Source organism: Olea europaea, unplaced genomic scaffold (assembly GCF_002742605.1).
Source record: "Olea europaea var. sylvestris unplaced genomic scaffold, O_europaea_v1 scaffold883, whole genome shotgun sequence".
NCBI lineage: Eukaryota > Viridiplantae > Streptophyta > Magnoliopsida > Lamiales > Oleaceae > Olea > Olea europaea.
Genome location: NW_019267293.1, coordinates 10,903 through 29,458, shown reverse-complemented (window position 1 = coordinate 29,458; position 18,556 = coordinate 10,903). Strand labels below are relative to the sequence as shown.

At 30.2% G+C, this 18,556-nt stretch overlaps 2 protein-coding genes and 1 long non-coding RNA gene across 3 annotated transcripts; all 3 read right to left on the bottom strand.

Moving 5' to 3' along the window:
• Nucleotides 1–169: 169 nt before the first annotated feature.
• On the bottom strand, nt 170–2,354 carry LOC111392116 (ATP-dependent DNA helicase PIF1-like). The gene is made up of 3 exons (XM_023017384.1): nt 1,766–2,354; nt 1,326–1,586; nt 170–282 (listed from the first exon to the last, which is right to left on the bottom strand). Exons 1-3 carry the CDS (start codon nt 2,352–2,354, stop codon nt 170–172), a joined length of 963 nt encoding a protein of 320 aa, XP_022873152.1.
• Nucleotides 2,355–2,372: 18 nt separating this feature from the next.
• LOC111392115 lies at nt 2,373–5,551 on the bottom strand. The gene is made up of 5 exons (XM_023017383.1): nt 5,311–5,551; nt 4,399–5,097; nt 4,174–4,306; nt 3,293–4,083; nt 2,373–3,166 (listed from the first exon to the last, which is right to left on the bottom strand). Exons 1-5 carry the CDS (start codon nt 5,549–5,551, stop codon nt 2,373–2,375), a joined length of 2,658 nt encoding a protein of 885 aa, XP_022873151.1.
• Nucleotides 5,552–6,120: 569 nt separating this feature from the next.
• Nucleotides 6,121–7,251, bottom strand: LOC111392120. Its single transcript, XR_002702218.1, has 2 exons — nt 7,120–7,251; nt 6,121–7,029 (listed from the first exon to the last, which is right to left on the bottom strand). It is a non-coding gene; the product is annotated as an uncharacterized LOC111392120 (long non-coding RNA).
• Between the last annotated feature and the right edge of the window lie 11,305 nt (nt 7,252–18,556).

The window sequence follows — 18,556 nt, the reverse complement described above, 5'->3', positions numbered from 1 at the left end:
AGTGACCATCGTCGTCCTATACTCTTCATTATCACCTTCCTCCGCTAACTCGAAAAGAAAAAAAGAAGAAGAAGAAGAGCTGGGCCTTTACCGTAAACAAAAGTTGAATAATAGAAAAAGCCTCCTTCTTCCATTGTCAAGAACATAGACAGTGTATTTCAAGTGTACTTCAAATGGATCTTTCCTTTAGCCGTTGGGTTGCAAAATCTGAAAGTTTGAGAACAAGGGCAAGAGTTTTGAGAAAGTAAGCTAGAGTTTTGTTTAGGGTTAAGAAAGGAGATTCTGTTTCATTTATTCAAAAAACATGTGAACTGTAGAAAAAACGGTTGTGGAACAGTGGGTGTAAACGGCTGTGATATAAATGAACAGTAATATAAACCCCCTCTTTTAAGAGGTAGTAGAAATAGTATTAATTACATATATCTTAAATGTGAAAGACTATAAAATATATGAGGGGAAACAACTTGAAGTTGATAATAAGGGAATCTGAAATTGAGTTTCCATAAAATCCATAATTATACTAATTTTATTTTTTTTTTGACGAAGTTGAACATTGTAATAATTGGCATAAGAGTACATTTTAACTGATGGAAGAATATTTATGTGACAATGTGAAACTCTTAAGGGTAAATATATTCTAAAAATAGAGAAATTACTTTTTATTTTGAAATTTTACTAAAGTAAATTAGTTATCGATCTGGCAAACTATTAAACTAACACTAAAAAATTTGAATCATACCTTTGGCAAACGCAGGTTGTAATTGAAGCTGTCATTAGTGATTCCATTGTACACATATAGCAAAGAATTAAAAAGAACTTTTCATTCCCGATAATGAAACCTGTGAAATTTTTTTATAGCAAATGCAAAGAATGAAAAAAATAGTAACGACATAATTTTTCATGTATTTAAAATTGAGGAAACTATTGTACGAGAACATATTATAAAAATTTCTCGAAAATAAAAAATATACCTGTTCAAACATTTTAGGTATATGAATGTATAAACGAAAGAATTTCCTTGTACACAACATTTTTAGTACATGTATTATGTGAGTTGTCCATGCTTGAAGGTTTCAATAAAACTTTTAGAGATGTGCTCGTTGTTGCTCTTGATAATGCTACATATAGCTGACCATGGCAGAAAACTGGTTCTGGAAGATATAGACCGACAAAATCAAGTGTTTGACCTTGTGCTTTATTTATTGTTATTGCAAAACACGGTCTAATTGGAAATTGAGTTCTCTTAAATTGAATTGAGTTTCGATCACTTTGAAGAGGTATAAAAGGGATCCTTGGTAAGAAAACATATTTCCCACAATACTCACCAGTTGTAATTTCAGCAAGAATTACGTTTTTCTCAAATTTTCGACAAGTAAGGCGTGTTCCATTGCATAATCCTTCGGAAGGATTAATATTCCGTAGTAACATTACAGGACAATTTACCTTAAGTTTCAATTCATGCGGTGAAATACCATTTGGTGTCAAAGTATTCAAGAAATCTTCGTGCAAGCTTTGTTCCGATTTGTCAATTGCTTCATCAAAACTATAGTATGTGGAAAAATACCAGGAATTTGTTCGAGTAAAATCTTGTTAATATAATCAACACATTCATTCGTAGGTGTAAGAATAACTCTATTTATCATATTATGTAAATTGTCAACATATGCCTGTATATTTGGAAAAACATGATGTATCAAAATTTTTAAAGATGTGATTTCATCTTCAAATGGTTGAATTATACTATTCGGAAGCATAATGCACTTACAAGTATGTTCTTCTTCTGTTCCATTTCCAATTCTGAGTAAGTAAGTACAGAACATAGGATCTGATTTTGCCCTCATATTCTCAACCAATGGTAAACGTAAATAGGACGGCCATAGGTCTGAAAAGACCAAGCTAGCTTTCATTACATCATCTTTTTTCCCTCTCGGTACCACTGGAAGAACTTGTCGAAAATCTCCTCCAAAAACTATCACTTTCCCACCGAAAGGCAAGTTAGAATCAGTAATATCTCTAAGCATTCTGTCTACAGCTTCAATAGTGCAACGATTTACCATAGGCGCTTCATCCCAAATTATTAACCTACACATTTGCAACATTATTCCTGAAGCTGATTGATTGCTAACAGAACAATTCACTTCATCAATTGTTTCTAAAGGAATTTTAAATCTTGAATGAGCTGTGCGACCTCCAGGTAACAAAGACGCGGCGACTCCAGAGGACGCTGTTGCCAAAGCAATGAAATGTTGACCTCTTACAGCAGTTAGAAGTGCTTTGTATAAAAAAGTCTTCCCCGTTCCCCTTGGACCATCAATGAAGAAAGTACCACTTGAGTCATTTTTTACTTTTTCCATAACTTTATCATATGCAAATCATTGTTCTTTATTGAATTTCTCTACACAATTAAAGTCTCGTTGAATGTTAAAATTCATTGTTTCCTCAGCAATCACTCTTGCCAATCTTTGAGTCTCATCTATATTTACAAAGAATGAAACTATTCCATAATCATTTACATTTTTTCCTAACGATTCTAATATAGAATTGATGTCTTCCAAAGCTTGAATTTCAGCATCTTTAACACATATGTTTCGGTGTACATAATCATCAATCATATAGGCTTTATATCTATCCCACAATAACTTTGGATGATTAGGGTTGCAAAGTGTAAGAAGTGTAGCAAAAAGACGTCTTAAAGAACTGGGCATTTTGTAAATAATGGCTTCAGATAGACATTCTTCACAATGGTTGTCTCCTTTTAACAAATCATGTAAAAGTGCTGCTTCTCGATATGTATTGACTATTACTCCATTTAAAGTTTTAAAACTGTCATATGATGTTGGACCATTAATATGATTCAGAAGAATACGAAGGAAATATCGTTCTCCTTCGGATGGATTAACTGTCACGATTCGCCCTATAACAATGTGTTGTTTTCTAGGAGTCCAAGTTTTTCCAGTTGCCTTCGACACAAAATGTGTTGGAAAATCTCGATGCAATAGCGTTTGAGCAAATTCATTTACTTCATTCATCCGAAAAAATTCAGTTAGCATTGTTCTTCTCGTATACTCATTTCCAATAATAACAGATAAATCATCTTTACCATTATAAGTTACGTGCTGATGATCTTTAATATGAAGTTGTAAAGCGTAAACAGTAGTATAAATTTCTGACAAATTAAAAGAAAAAATTCTCCACATAGCTTCAGGTGGAGATATCCATCTAGCTGATTGATAAGCAAAAATTTCATCAATTTCCTTAGCTATTTCATTTCTGCCTACGAAAAAATTAATACGATCATGTCCTTTATACACATATTTGTACAAATATTTTACTGCTTTAATAGAAGAACATACTTCAACGTTAATATGACAGTCAAATTTTGAACTTAAATAAGGATTATATGGTACAACCCACCGATTATCTAACATTTGGCCTCTTACTTTAATAGAAATACCATTATCACGACGTCTATACAAGGGATATGAATTATCACCAAATATAGTACTGTTACAATAATCCTTAGGATATTTATTTTTACAACCACTACTTGCCAACATACATATATTTTTTGGATTAAGATTTCCACAAGGGCCATGCATATTGTGTTTCGCAATTACAGAATGAAGATGCAAGTATTTATTCTTATCGGGAATTTCACATGACACTATCATATCAACTTGTTCAGCACAACAAATTTTATGGGCAGAATTGAAAATCAACAATAAATGGGTATGAGGGAGCCCTCGTTTTTGAAATTCAATCATGTATATATGAGCAACAACTGAACCAAAAATATTTTCTTTGTATAAATCGTTCTTTAACTCTTCCAATTTTGCTCTAAATATACGTGCAATTAAATCTGGTCGATTTTGAACTTCGTCATTGTGTTTGAGTTCTTGCATAATTTCTAGCCAATTTGGATTACATGTTATAGTTAGAAATATATCTGGTTTTCCATAACGTTGGACGATAGCCATTGCATCTAAATATAATTTAAGCATATCTCTAGGCCCACATGTGAAAGTTTGTGGTAGAACAATCTTCTTTCCAATTTTTGACCCTCTTGTTTCCCCATTTTGAACACTATCCACAATACCTTGATAAAGTTCAGCACGAATTTGTTTCTAATTGCTACGAAAATAGTCTAATCTGGCAGTTTCAATTTTAACATACATATCTACAACATATTGTTGAAAAAGTCTACCAGTATGAAGCAACACAGACTTACTAGAAGGCCTAATTTGTAACTTGTAAGAATAGTACTCGCGGCAAGAAACCTGTGATCGTTTCCTCATTCCATTGAATACTGCATAAGGATAAAAAAAATGCATCTTACACCCATTTGGAACATTTAATTTATATGAATTAGTAAACATATGAAAAAGTTTAATAGCAAACCTTGAGTCTCTTTTGCAAAGATTTCAGTTGCAAAATTTACTGTGCTAGGAAAAGCTACGCAATCGGGTAAATTCTGAGTTTCAAAATATGTTTTTTTGTATCTCTGAATACCTTCATGCCAACCAGGTTCTCCAAATGGGAAAAGTAAAGGGTATTGCAAAGGATCATAACAACCATAATAATAGTGAACCTTATGTGAATCACCAGAATGACCATATATAGTAATATCACGAACACAAATATTTGCATTGTCATCATCCTCAACCCATACAGTGGCTACTTGAGATGCTGAAGGAGTATTGAAGACTCTTTGATCAAGTCCAGGATCGCATCTTATTTGTATTCGATGGTCGTGCAAATTGGTCATATTACTTAAAGACCTAAAGAATCTACTATACGAATTTACTTTCAAGATTTCAATCAAAATGATCAAAGTAGATTCAACAAAATTTTCTGAAATTTTCGTACAATTTTCAACTTCGTTATTCGTATCATAAAAATATAATTGCATATAAGAAGGCTGATTATTTTTCGGCAGAAGTTGATTTACATAATGATATACTTGTCCCTGAATTCTGAATGTGTAAATACCTTTATATGCTCTAAAAAGGTCTGTATCGCACTTTACACCAAATGAAGTGAATGCAAAATGGTTATTATATCCACATGAAATTTTCTTAAACTCCATGTATTCAGGTTCTTTAGAAGTAAATAAATTATACAATTCAGTTGGTGAATCAGGCATATAAAGTTTAACTTTTCCATCAGAGCAACAGAACCCTTTAGTTTCTCTATAAAATTTTCGCGCACCACAATGTTCACAGTAGTTCCATGTCGGTAATACATATACATTAGTAGGTATGTTTAATAGGTTAGAAATCCCTCATACTTTAGAATGAACAATATTAGTACGTGCTTGATTTGAAGTAGAAGCCTGAAAATTAGGATGCAACGTGGAATTATTTATTCTTTTACGATGATCAACGCGTGGACTTTGAATTCGATTCCTCCTATTTGCCTGTCTTTGGTTTTGTTGTTGGCGAATAAAAGCAGTATACGATTCAGTTGCATTTTGAGAAGTACTATCAATGTTCGAAGAATCCATGGGGAAAAGATCTTCACCTCTAGTTTGACGAAAGCAAAGAATTCTCATTTTGGTGAATGAAATAATTAAAAAATTAATAATACTACTAAGTTTCCACAATAGGAAAAATATTCGATAGACACAAGTGAACCAAACTCTCACAACAAATAGGAAAAATATTCGATAGACACAAGTGAACCAGACTCTCACAACATTAAAAACATGCATAAAGCTAAGGTTTAATAAAAAAATTGTTTACTTCAAAGCAATAGCAATAAATATAAACATTGTTGACTGAACTATTGATGAAATAAAATTTTAATAAGACTTATATGATGTAAAAGCAGGAATAAAAGATTAACATTTTTATATGATTCTTGTAAAATTAATAGTTTTTTTTTAAAAAAAACATAAATACTATTGTAATGTTGTAAAAGTTTTTGCTATACTACTACCGAAGAGTAAGAAAATAAAGACTTCTAAAAAGAAAATATTTTTCATCTATAAATTTAGTGGTTTTGCTTCCACCCAATCAACCTACATATGCAATCTATTTCTAAAGTTATAATGTAAGTAATTTATCAACAATCATAAACTTAATAAATTCATAAGTGGACGACTGGAAATGCACAAAAGAATTCGGGCAGCAAGTAATAAAAGATTTCCATCTATGAATTTCTGCCTTAATAAGCTCTAACAAAGTATCTTTTTCAATGAAAAAGTATGGTACTCTAGCTTCTCTCTTGGAACATTCGAAATTCTAATTCAAAGCAACCTACAGAATAAATTTCCCTATAAATACACTTCCATTATAACTATTTAACTTAGACAAGACTTCTATCCACCACGGTCATCTATCAATTTATAAAAAATCAAGGCATGGCACTAAATCCTACACGGCGCCTTCAATTCAAATTTTATTCATCTTTAAAGTTAATATAAATCTACATGTCCCCAACACATATATTTTAAAGAATTTTTAAAGTTCATACAAAGTTAGGCGTTTTCAACTTAAATAATTTTCATATTAGATAAGAATAAGAAAAAAATATCTCTAGTCTACATACTAAAGGAAGAAACTGGTTACGTGTGAAATTGTGCCAAACATAAACAATAACTTGGACAATCTCCTCTCTTATAGTAAAGGCAGATACTATTTTATTATTATATACTAATTAAATAAAATATATTCTATACGAAGAAAAGTAATCCCCTCTCCTCACACAAGTAAACATGTATGTATGTAAATGTGTATGTACACATCTATATAATTTTCACCCTCTATTAACATTTTTTTTTGCGTCCAATGCAATTTCATTTTCTTCTACAGTGAATGAAAAATGGAGTGAAATAGTGATTTGAAATTGTTGAAGTTGGCTATGAATGATGATAGTTGATTCCTCACCAGCTTCGAAACGGCGAAAATTCATGACCTTCAACCTCATGAACCATGAATATGTAAACGTAGATATATTTTCATGCATGTACAGAAACTAGAACATACCTTATATGGAGCTAAAGGAAGACGAACCCAACTAGATTTTCATCTACAAACAAAGGAAAACTACGTACCTTAACTAAATAGTAAGAAAATAAAAAGAAATACACAAAAAAGAAAAATTATAAGAAGAACATACCCAAAATAATTGTTGCAACTTCTAGAATTTTCTTCTCCACTATTGATGACGAGAAAATACGAATTAGGCTAAAGGCAAAAGCGAATAATGGTAGAAGGATGACCTTTTTTTTCAGAGAAAAAAAGATTTTGGTGAGAATTCGTTCTGCAAAACAATGGCTAGAATTTAGAAAGAGAAGGATTGAATTGATAGAAGAGTATTGTGCAAAATTTATGTGGTAAGAAAAAAAAATAAACAGCACACGACATTTTACTTCAAATATGGGTCCCATTCATTAATGTTTGGACAACTATATTTTTTAATTCCCATATCACCCTTAACATTAATATAGGTATGGAAAGTAGTGTGTAGTTAGAAAGTGAAGGGTAATTGTGCCAAATTGTTTATTAAATAGAGGGTATAATGTTACTTTTGATATCTCAATTATGTGGGAAAAAGGATAATCATCTAATAACTTTTCTATATACCTCGGGAATGCACGTTTTCAGATTTCAAGAAGTCAAAAAAATCAACTACACTTCAATAAGTCAAAAAAATCAACTACATTAATTATTCCTCACGAGAGGAGGTGGATGTGAGACAATACAAAAGCAAGAAGACGCGGACTATGCGGTCTCAAAAAGAAAATGTGGCTCATTTTGGGGACCAACCAACTGTAGCAAAACCAGATATGTAAATCGAGCAAGTGTGAAAACCAGTGTGACATGAATGAATAGTAAAGAAAGCCTCTCTTTTAAGAGAGTAAAGATTTCATGAATTATGTAAATTGTTTATTTAAGTAAAATAATTAATTGCTTTTCATTTCATCTTATTTAAAATAAATATAATTTAAATAAATATAATAAACAATTAAATATTCAATAAAAAAATTAAAATAAATAAGAAATTAATAAAAACGATTAAATGAACTAAATAAATATGAAATAAACAATTAAAATAAGTAATTAAAATAAATAATTATATAGAGTAATTAAATATTAAACAAACAATATACATAACCAATTAAAATAATTAACGAAATATTTAAATAAAAAATTAAATTAAATATTAAATAAATAATTTAATAAATCAATATTTAATTTAATTGTTTATTTCAATATTTAAGTAATTACTTTAATTGTTTATGTATATTATTTGTTTAATATATAATTATTTATTTTATACTTTATTTTTTTTATAAATATTTCATGAATTATGTTAATTATTTATGTATATTGTTTATTCAAGTAAATAATAAATAACTAATTGAAATAAATTAAATAAATATTAATAAAAAATTAATTGAAATAATAAATAACTAATTGAAATAAATTCAATAAACAAGTAAATTAAATATTAATTAAGTAATAAAATTAATTAATTAATACTAATAACAAATAAATATAAATAATTAAAAATAGTTTAAATAAGTAATTAAATGTTAAATAAACAATTCAAACAAACGATTGAAATAAATAATTAGCATTTAAATATTAAAGAAATAATTTAAATGAACAATAGATATGAATAATAAGAAATAAATAATTAAATATTAAATAAAAAATTTAAATAAGCAATTGAAATAGATAATTGACATTTGAGTATTAAATAAATAATTTAAATGAACTACAAATATAAATAACAAAAATAAGTAATTAAATATTAAATAAAAAACTGAAATAAATAAATTACATTTAAAACAAACAATTAAACATTCAATTAACAATTAAAATAAATATTAGATAAACAATTAAACAATTAAAATAAATAATTTAAATACACATTTAAATATGGAGGAGAGGGTCAAAGTCATATCTGAGGAGATACATCCTGCAAGCGATGGGGTCCCAAACAATGACAGAGAGGGTGACGGAAATAGTGACAAGGAGGGTGGCGGTGGAGGGGTGGAGATGTACACAAATGTTTCATTAGAATCGTTATGGATGGGAGAGGTGTAGGTGGAGGGGACGAAATAATTGTAATAATTGTATTTATGAAATCACTGTATATTTTTTATTTATGAAATAATTGTATATATTCTAAAATTTGCTTAAATAAGGTAATGAAATATTAAATGCATAATATACACAACCAATTAAGATAATTTATAAATGAAATATCTAAATAAAAAATTAAATTACATATTAATTTTTTATTTAATTAAGTGATTAAATAAATAATTAAACAAGGTAATTAAATATTAAATAAATAATATACATAACTATGCCGGAAAGGACTCCCAAGTTGATAGATAATGTCGCGAGTTTGGATGACATGACAATTATGCTGAAGAGGGCAATGGAAATGACACTCTATAAGAAACATGTTATTGACTTGTCAGACCAGATGGTTAACAAGAGGACTAGATTGCCGTCACAACACATTGTTTCTCCGTACACGATCGAGGAAAAAAGAGAACATCCGTCGGCGGTACATTGCCCAACCTCTTCCGTGAAATCAACCGGGGCAATTATGGAGTCTTCGCATTGAAGTACATTGAATTTTTTGCATCGGACATGGCCTAGAGCTAATAAACCAACACACATTAAAATATAAGTATTTTTTTTTTAAATGCAAGTGTTCTTTTATCTAAGTACTTTTATTTTAAATGTAAGTGTTCTTTTTATGTACGTTAATTCTGTAGTTGTAATAATTTATAATATAAGCATTTTTTTTTAAAATGTTTGTAATACTTTAGTTTTTATGTAATTGTATAATAAATAACTAATTACTCTTAATTACATATATAACACATTGTAAATAAAGAAAATTGAGGAAATCGGTAACATACTATAAATAGAGAGTACATACGATTTAAGTAGATACTACATACTTGTCGGGTAAATTTTCAAGTAATCAATAACACACTATAAATAGAAAAAATTTAAAAAATCCATAATATACTATAAATAGAGAGTACATATGATTTAAATAGATATTACACATCTATTGGTAGAGACTAACATACTATAATTGAAACCTTCACACTCGGCTTTATTTGGTAGATGAAATATATAGTTTCGACATTCTTGGATAATGTTCGATGTCTTGAAAATGTGACCATGCCTAATGTTTGACTCCCATCTCTATTAGATATTCTCATGCACCGTGTGATTTATGTTCTAATTAAATATTGAATAAATAATATACATAACCAATTAAGATAATTAATTAATAAGATATTTAAAGAATAAATTAAATTAAATATTAATTTTCTATTCAAATAAGTGATTAAATAAAGTAATGAAATATTAAATAAACAATATATATAACCAATTAAGATAATTAATTGATGAAATATTTAAAGAAAAAATTAAATTAAATATTAATTTTTTATTTCAATAAGTCTTTAATATAAAGTAATTAAATATACATAATCAATTGAGGTAATTATAAAGAGATATTCAAATGAGAAATCAAATTAAATATTGGATAATTCTACATGTACTAATTCATAAGAATGTTCACAATGTACATACGAAATTTCATGAGTGGAGTATCGAAAAAATTGTTTTTCAACTCTCCAATTATGTAATGCCACTTGTATATTATGGTATAATGTTTTTATTTAAATAAGTAATCAAAATAAATATTTAAATATTAATTACTAATAATATACATAACCAATTAAGAAAAGTAATTGATGAAACATCTAAATAAGAAATTAAATTAAATATTAATTTTTTATTTAATAAGTGATTAAATAAATAATTAAACAAAGTAATTAAATATTAAATAAATAATATACACAACTAATTAAGACAATTGACTAAAGAAATATTTAAATAAGAATTTAAAATAAATATTATTTTTTATTTAAATAAGTGATTTAATATTAATTTTTGTGAATATTTTAAGAAGAATTAAATTAAATATTAATTTTTTATTGAAGTAAGTGTTTTAAAAAATAATTAAATAAAGTAGTTAAATATAAAGTGAAAAGTGTTTGTTTTTTAATTTGTAACTTAAGGGCATTTTTGTCTTTTTAAACAAAATTCTATCATTTTAATTATATGAACCGCTTAAGGATATTTTGTCTTTTATTAAAGAGAAGGCCATTTTGATAATTGACAAACTTTTTGATTAAAATATAAAAAAAAAATGGCATTTTAACTTGACCCTTCTTAAAAGTACCTCATAACTATCATCACAATTGGCTATCCAAAGCTATGATCATCTAGCCAAACTGCCAAACCAATAATCCCACTAAAAGTCAATGTTTCCTCCCTCCCCCCCCCCCCCCCCCCTCCTTCCTTGCATTTTTTTCTCTAGTTCAAAATTCTACGACAACGAATAGTTCGAGTGAATGGTGCTAACAAAAATACAAGTGAAGAGCTTAATTAATTTTTCATCACCTATTAGATGCATATTTTAAAGGGAAACAGCAAGAATAAATCAAAACCAATAATAAATATGTAGCCCCTGTTTGGTGCATCAAAGAATCAAAATTTTAGTTGATTTTAACAATAGCCGATGAAAAGTGTAATTTAAAAGTTGATAAAAATGTGTTTCCCATAAAAATATGTAGTTAAAATTGATTGTAACTTTGACTTAGTTTTTTCTCAAATTTTTAAACCCTACCACATAGGGGCTTAGTTTTTGAGAGTCAAAGCTTCTTGAATTAGTTTTGTGCCAACTTTTGTTAGGGCATATTCAAGAAACCCTCTAAATACAAAATGGTATTTATTTTAAAAAGCTAATACTTAAATAAATAAATTATATGTTTGGCTATCCAAATTTAGAAAATCAAAATGACTCTCAATTCTTGGTCGATTATAATCATTATTCCGAAACTCTTTAATTCACACTCATTTTTAACACACATTTACACAACAAAATATTTTGTATATAAACTCAAAAACTCTCTCTACTTTTTAGCCAAACATTGTCTAAAAAATTACTATTCAAAATATTGTTTTCTCAAAATAATGACTATCAACATAAGTTTAATGTACAATAATTGCATTTAATACGCCATAGATTTCAATACTATATTTCTTAAACTATTCAAACCAAATTTAAATTGATTAGTCATTGAAATATAAAACATTAAGTTAAATAAAAATATGAGGAGAATTTAATAAATATTTCTTGAGAAAAGTAAATGTAAAGTGCATAAAAATTTTGATTCTTTAAATTTAAAGATGCTCCCTATAAATAAAGAGTCAATTGAACATGTGTAGTATGTCATGTGAAAATGGGATAATAAGTCTGACATAGACAAAAAACTAACTCTTCGGGAACCCAAAAATAAATAAATAAATAAAATTCTCTTCAACAATTACCCTCGATCTATGAGTTCTAAAATCTTTGTCTCTATATTTGAGGACTATAAAACGAGACTTTCCATAGTATACTCTACTCCCTAATTTTTGGGAGTAAAATAAATCCCTTAATATAAATTAGATAGAATTGATAAATCATTGTCTTGTCAAGAAAATGTATTTAGTTGTATTTTATTGCTAGTCTACCACCAATTACAAAAGAAAAAATGAAGAATACAGAGAGAGGAAATAAAAAACAATATAAGGTAGTTGATACTTTGGGAGAGTATCCATTACTTTCAATATGGTGGTAATTGACTTTTAACTGTTTAAATCATGAATTTTGTTCATGTGTTCGAGAAATTAGAAGAATATATCTATGATCCAGATTCAGACTTGCTAGGTTAATTTGAACCTGGCAAAGCCATTGTAGTACTAGAGATGGATGGGGGCGGAGGTAGAGGGGGCTGAAATGGGCTATAGCCCAGCCCAGCCCAACCCCACAACCCATAGGAGAATAAGAATAATTTGTTCAGTTTTAGCCTTAATATTTGTGCTAGCCAACTTTAGTTTAAATTTTAATAAAAGCTCAATGCTAAATTAATCAAATTTTGTTGATGAGGCTACAATTATTAAATACTATTTTCATGACATTTATGAAAAGTGAATATCTTATTTTTAAATTAGGCATTTTATTTAATGTATGTTTGACTAAATTTACTTATGGTAATTAAGTAAATTTTATAATAGAAAATTTGTATTAATCAGATCTAAAAATTACTTATTCTACTAGTTAGAGACACTATACACCACATGTTTTATTAAGCTTAAAATTAATTAATTTTTTATTTTTACATATGTTTTTCATATATTACCTATTCATACTTATTAGAACAAACTAATTATTTTGACCATGAAATCGATATTATGATCAAAATAAATAACTTGCTCTAGATTTGATCTCGTCAATAAAAAGAATATTTGTTACAATTTATTTATTTATAAATTTATCTAGAGATAAGTATATTCTTGAAGTTGAGCAAAATATGGACATGATTAAATCTAATTCTTTGAACCCTCATAATTCTTAGTCAATTTTTCTCTTTAAATATGTTTTCTCTCACTATGAAATGAAGTGATATAGAAGAATGTTGTCATACCAAATAGTATTATGAGACAATAACATATAATGATGTATTATTGGTTGCATGTTTTGACCAAAGCTTTCAATTGTTTGAAAATACTGGTCGTCAAATTTATTTGGAATAGTATTCATTAAATAATTCATTAGTTTTTCATTGGTGGATATGTATCATTTGCTTATTTTGATCATGGTTCAGTTAGTTTATATTTTTTAACGTAAGCGTCGATTTTTTTTTTATTTGATAAGAAACTATAAAAAGCTTTAGTGGGACATCTTAGAATAAAACATCTAGAGTTCTTCTATTTTATTGAGTGTTGCACACTCTTTAAATGTCATATGAGTTTAGCCTCTTGTAAGTGAATTTTTTAAATTTCAGTTCTATCGAACATCATTTTTCTGGCTTCACCCCTGAAGAGGTGAACAAATTGATGGTCATGGTAACGTGGGTTGAGTGGTACCTTGACTTTTGGGATGTTGTGGGTTAGGGTTAGGGTTGGAGTTTGGGTGTGGGTAGGAATGTTGATCGAACTGGGGAAGATACAGATTTCATTTCTTCTTCTTCTTCCTTTATTATTATTATTATTATTTTGAATGAATATCCTTTTTATCTATATTGTTGTTGTTTTTTTCCCACTCTTTTTAAAATAATTATAATTGCTTTTTAAGTGTTAAAAAGTGATAAAACCTTTTTACCCTTCTTAAATTTGGTCAAATAAAGGTCAATTCCTGAGTAATGAATTTTTTTTTATGGAAATAAAAGGGTAGGGGTCGTGTTCTAAAAAATGAAAGGTACACGATAATTTATACTTTTAAAACATTAGAGACCTCAATTAAATTGTTCTCCCAAAATATACTAAACCTATGTTTAGCCCCCATTTTTTCAAAAACTCATTTTCAACTACATATTCTACTATAAAATAATTTACACAAATTAAAATTTTTTCCTTATTTTTTAACTACACATTTTCCAAAAAATACTATTCTAAAATACATTATCTTACAAAAATGGGGTTCAAACAATGTCCAAGGGAGTGCATTCCTCGCATAAAATCAATGGCTATTTTGTTGGAATCCATCCAAAATCCACTTTTGATAAATTCGGATAAATTATGCGATCTGGACAAAAGTATGGGACCATTTGTGTCAATTTTCCTATTTAATACTCAATCCGTCTAATTTATATAGGCTGATTTTTTTTTTATTTTTTTTAACACAGATTAAGAAATCTTATTTAATGTTATTGAAAGAACAATTTTTGCCAACAAAATTTCTAGTTCACCCTTATTTATATTTGTACAATTTCAAGATTAAGTTGAAAAAATTGATTATAACTAGGCAAATTAAATAAAGGTATATTTGTAAACAAACAAAACAAAAAATTCTCATTAAAGAACACAGGACTATGTAAGCGGAACAAAAAAATAAGAAAAGTCAAAATAGGACAGATGGAATATTCATTATTTGATTAGCACCTTCCATCCCGACACGGGCCACACCACACAACACAAAATACAAGTTCCCCATGTGTTGGGTTTTTGATACCCAATAAATCCCTAGCTATGATGTTAACGTGGGTTAATATTATTTCATAGGCATAGGCCGGTGAATGAAATAAGTCCAACAACCAAGTCTATGAGCTACACCCGACCCAATTGTATTCCTTATGGATGACTTGAATCTTGGCCCGTTTACCCCTTTGATGGCCCAACTTAAAGCCTAACCCTAGAGTATATATTTGGCTATAACCCTAGCCACTTTGATATGATGTTTTGTGTGATTTTGAGAGAAGAAATAGTGAATCCCGGCTGCCCCCCTTTTGTGTGAGAAAAAGGTGTCCAGAAGTGTCCAGAACGCTTGTAAAACGTGTGCAATTGGTGGTTCTTTCATAGTATACCTTTGTGGTGTCGTCTCCTAGCCTCTGTGGCCATAAATCGTCATCCTTTCTTGTTCTACGTGGGTAAGATTGCATAGCAACCAAGGTGAATCAATTGGTTGTGGTTTGGAGCCAATTGGACTGGTTGTTGGTTGAAAAAGGTGCGTTGGACTGATCCTGAAAAATCACCGTTTGAAGATCCTTTTGAGAGAGCTTCCGCAACAATTGGTATCAGAGCTTCAAGGTGAAGGTTTTGGCTCGTGAAATCTACCAGAAATCGTCCAGAAAATCTGCAAAAATCAGATCGAAGAAGTTGTCCAAAAATTGTTAAAATGAGTCTTCATTTTTCGCATTTTCTGATCAATCCAGAAGGAGTTTGGGAAAACTGAGACCACTGGCGTGACGTGCAGGAGGAGATGAACACTGCAAGCTGGCACGTGTCTATCGAAGGCAGTGCGTGGGGTGTCGCGTGAGGCCCACGCGTAGAGGAAAGAAGCAGCGCGTGAGGGCGCGTGAAGCGTTTTCTAGCAACGGTCCCTATAGGCAGTTTGTTCCTTATATTATTTCTGACATTTTTTGTGTTGAAAGTTTTCTGTTTCAGGGTACACAGAAGAATCTGGATAGCATTGTTCTTCGGGCGTTCGGGATTCAATCGTGATTTTTTGGTTGCTACAGTTTCCAAAGACTTTAGGACGAATAGTGGTAGTCCTAAAGTGATAAATTCGCAACTCTTATAATTTATGGACTCAGATAGGTCCGTTCTAGTATATTGGCTTAACTTAGTTTAAATTTCAACATTAGCAAATTATCGTGTGTGGTGATCGTTAGGATTGGGGGTTGTCATTGCTTGACAACCATTGCTTGTGCTAGAAAATTTAGGAATTATTTGCTATATTTTTGAAGTGTTGAGTTTTGATTGCAAGTTGGTAGTTGATTTTGTGCTTTACCTGTCATATAGTCACTGTGTGAGACTTGTTGCATGGAAATTCGAACTTTTGTTTACATACCTTCATGTTACATTGATTTTCCTGTTAAAACACCTGGACTTGACCCGTTCAAACATTCCCTTGATCTAAGATCGTGAATCTTACGAAACCCTAGGAATCTAGAACGGTGTATATTGCGACCGTAGGATAACTTTGTGTGACCTATCTGTGCTTTTAGTTGTTCTAGTTTTTAAAAATGTCTTCATGCTTTGAAGTTGGAATTTTTAGTGGGAAAGGGAATTTTTCAATTTGGCAATAAAAGATGAAGGGTATTTTGGTCCAACAAAAAATTTCAAAGGCCATAGATGGCAAATTTCCTGCAAATTTAACAGAAGTACAAAAATAAGAGTATGATGAACTTGCATACACTTCAATTATTTTACACCTGTCTGATACTATTTTGAGAAAAGTAGAAAAATTGGATTCTATAAAACAACTTTGAAAAAAGTTGGAGGACTTATATTTGCTTAAGTTAACTCCTAATAAATTGTACTTGCTTGAACGATTTTTCAACTTTAAAATGGATCCTTCAAAGGATCTTGATGATAATCTGGATGTCTTTAACAAGTTATTTCAAGACATCGTTAATTGTGATGAAGAGGTATCTGAAATGTATAAGGCTATTATCCTGCTTAATTATATGCCTGATTCATATAGGGAAGTTAAGAATACAATTAAGTACGGTAGGGACATCTTAACACCCGAGATTGTCATAGACTCACTTAGGAGTAAGGAGATGGAGATTAAGGCTGAAAAAGAGGATAAGAGGAGTGGCGAGTTACATATAATGAGGAGTAGGATGAAGTTTAAGCAAATGAATTTGGGTAGAACTCAAGACGGTAGTGATTCGAGTAGTGACTCAAGTGATGAGGGTAGTAAGAAGAAGGGTAAGGGACGAGACAAGTCTAGTAGTAGAAGGTGTTACAGTTGTGGTAAGTCTAGACACTTTATTAGGGACTGTCCCAAGAAGAAAGATAAGCTGAATGGTAAGATGAGAGGTGAGACGAATTTGGTTGAGGGGTCGAGTTATGACCCCAGTGAGGTTTATTATGTGTAAACCTAGTCACTGCAGATGCATCTGTGTGTGATCCTTTCTGCATGTGTGTGATTGTCTAAATTTTATTGCGTGATTATCTGCTACATCTCAATGTGTTTGATATATGCATTTGCATGAATTTGAGACATTCGGATTACTTGGTATAATTGCTTGCATGCATAGTGGGTTAGGATGCATTAACAGTGCATTGTGTGTCTTTTGGCGAGGTGGAGTATAGATGCCTCAGGGTACATGGTGGTTTGTACCCGGGATGTGGAGTGTGACATTTGGATCACGAGTGGAGATGTGATCAAATGTCTAGGATCCTTTATCTGCAAAGAGACCCTGATCAGGTGGAGTGTGAGAGAGGCACTTCTATCACTTCTGTTAGGTGGAGACCTATTATCCACGTAGGTTGGGAGAAGTGATGTGGAGATAGAGGATTATCCCATTTACTTAGGATCTATTGTGACTTGCTAGTTAGACATGAGTTGAGTGATCTGTCTAGTGAACTTGGTGGGCGATGAGAGGAGATATGTGTTCTCGAGGTGTAAGCAACACGGAATGGAATAGGATAAGTGTGGTGAGATCTTTTCTTAGGGTCATTTATGCATGTGTTGCATATGTGGTTGACCGTGATTTGATTGATTTGGTGTTAATCTATGGTTCTATGTGAACGTGTTTTTTGAAAAGATCTGTGTGTGTTATCCTATAGTATATCATCATCGCACGTGTATTTGCTCTTGATTGTTTACTGTTAAATATTTGCTTCTACTTAGGTGTTTTTGACCTTAGCCCTAGTGAGTACATGGAGCAGGTATGGTATGTGTTTCAAGTTGAAAACACGAGGTAAGGTCTGTGATTCAATTTTATTGGTTACCTTGATTATGCAAGTGTTAACCGTATGTTTTGATTGCTTGCAGATTTATTGGGCATCAAGATGGAAATTTGTTGGGTTTTTGATACCCAATAAATCCCGGGCTATGATATTAACGTGGGTTAATATTATTTCATAGGTATAGGCCGATGAATGAAATAAGTCTAACAACCAAGTCCATGAGCTACACCCGGCCTAATTGTATTCCTTATGGATAGCTTGAATCTTGGCCCGTTTACCCCTTTAATGGCCCAACTTAAAGCTTAACCCTAGAGTAT

What these genes read in the sequence shown, in the direction of transcription:
- LOC111392115 (XM_023017383.1), bottom strand. Translation starts at nt 5,551, where the DNA reads ATGAGAATTCTTTGCTTTCGTCAAACTAGAGGTGAAGATCTTTTCCCC. An exon ending in CTTTGCAAAAGAGACTCAAG is followed by an intron (nt 4,307 to 4,398) that starts GTTTGCTATTAA and finishes ATCCTTATGCAG; the next exon opens with TATTCAATGGAATGAGGAAA. An exon ending in TGTGTATAAAGGACATGATC is followed by an intron (nt 3,167 to 3,292) that starts GTATTAATTTTT and finishes TTAATTTGTCAG; the next exon opens with AAATTTATACTACTGTTTAC.
- LOC111392116 (XM_023017384.1), bottom strand. Translation starts at nt 2,354, where the DNA reads ATGGAAAAAGTAAAAAATGACTCAAGTGGTACTTTCTTCATTGATGGT. An exon ending in AACAGAAGAAGAACATACTT is followed by an intron (nt 1,587 to 1,765) that starts GTAAGTGCATTA and finishes TATATTAACAAG; the next exon opens with ATTTTACTCGAACAAATTCC. An exon ending in TCTTGCTGAAATTACAACTG is followed by an intron (nt 283 to 1,325) that starts GTGAGTATTGTG and finishes TAAATGAAACAG; the next exon opens with AATCTCCTTTCTTAACCCTA.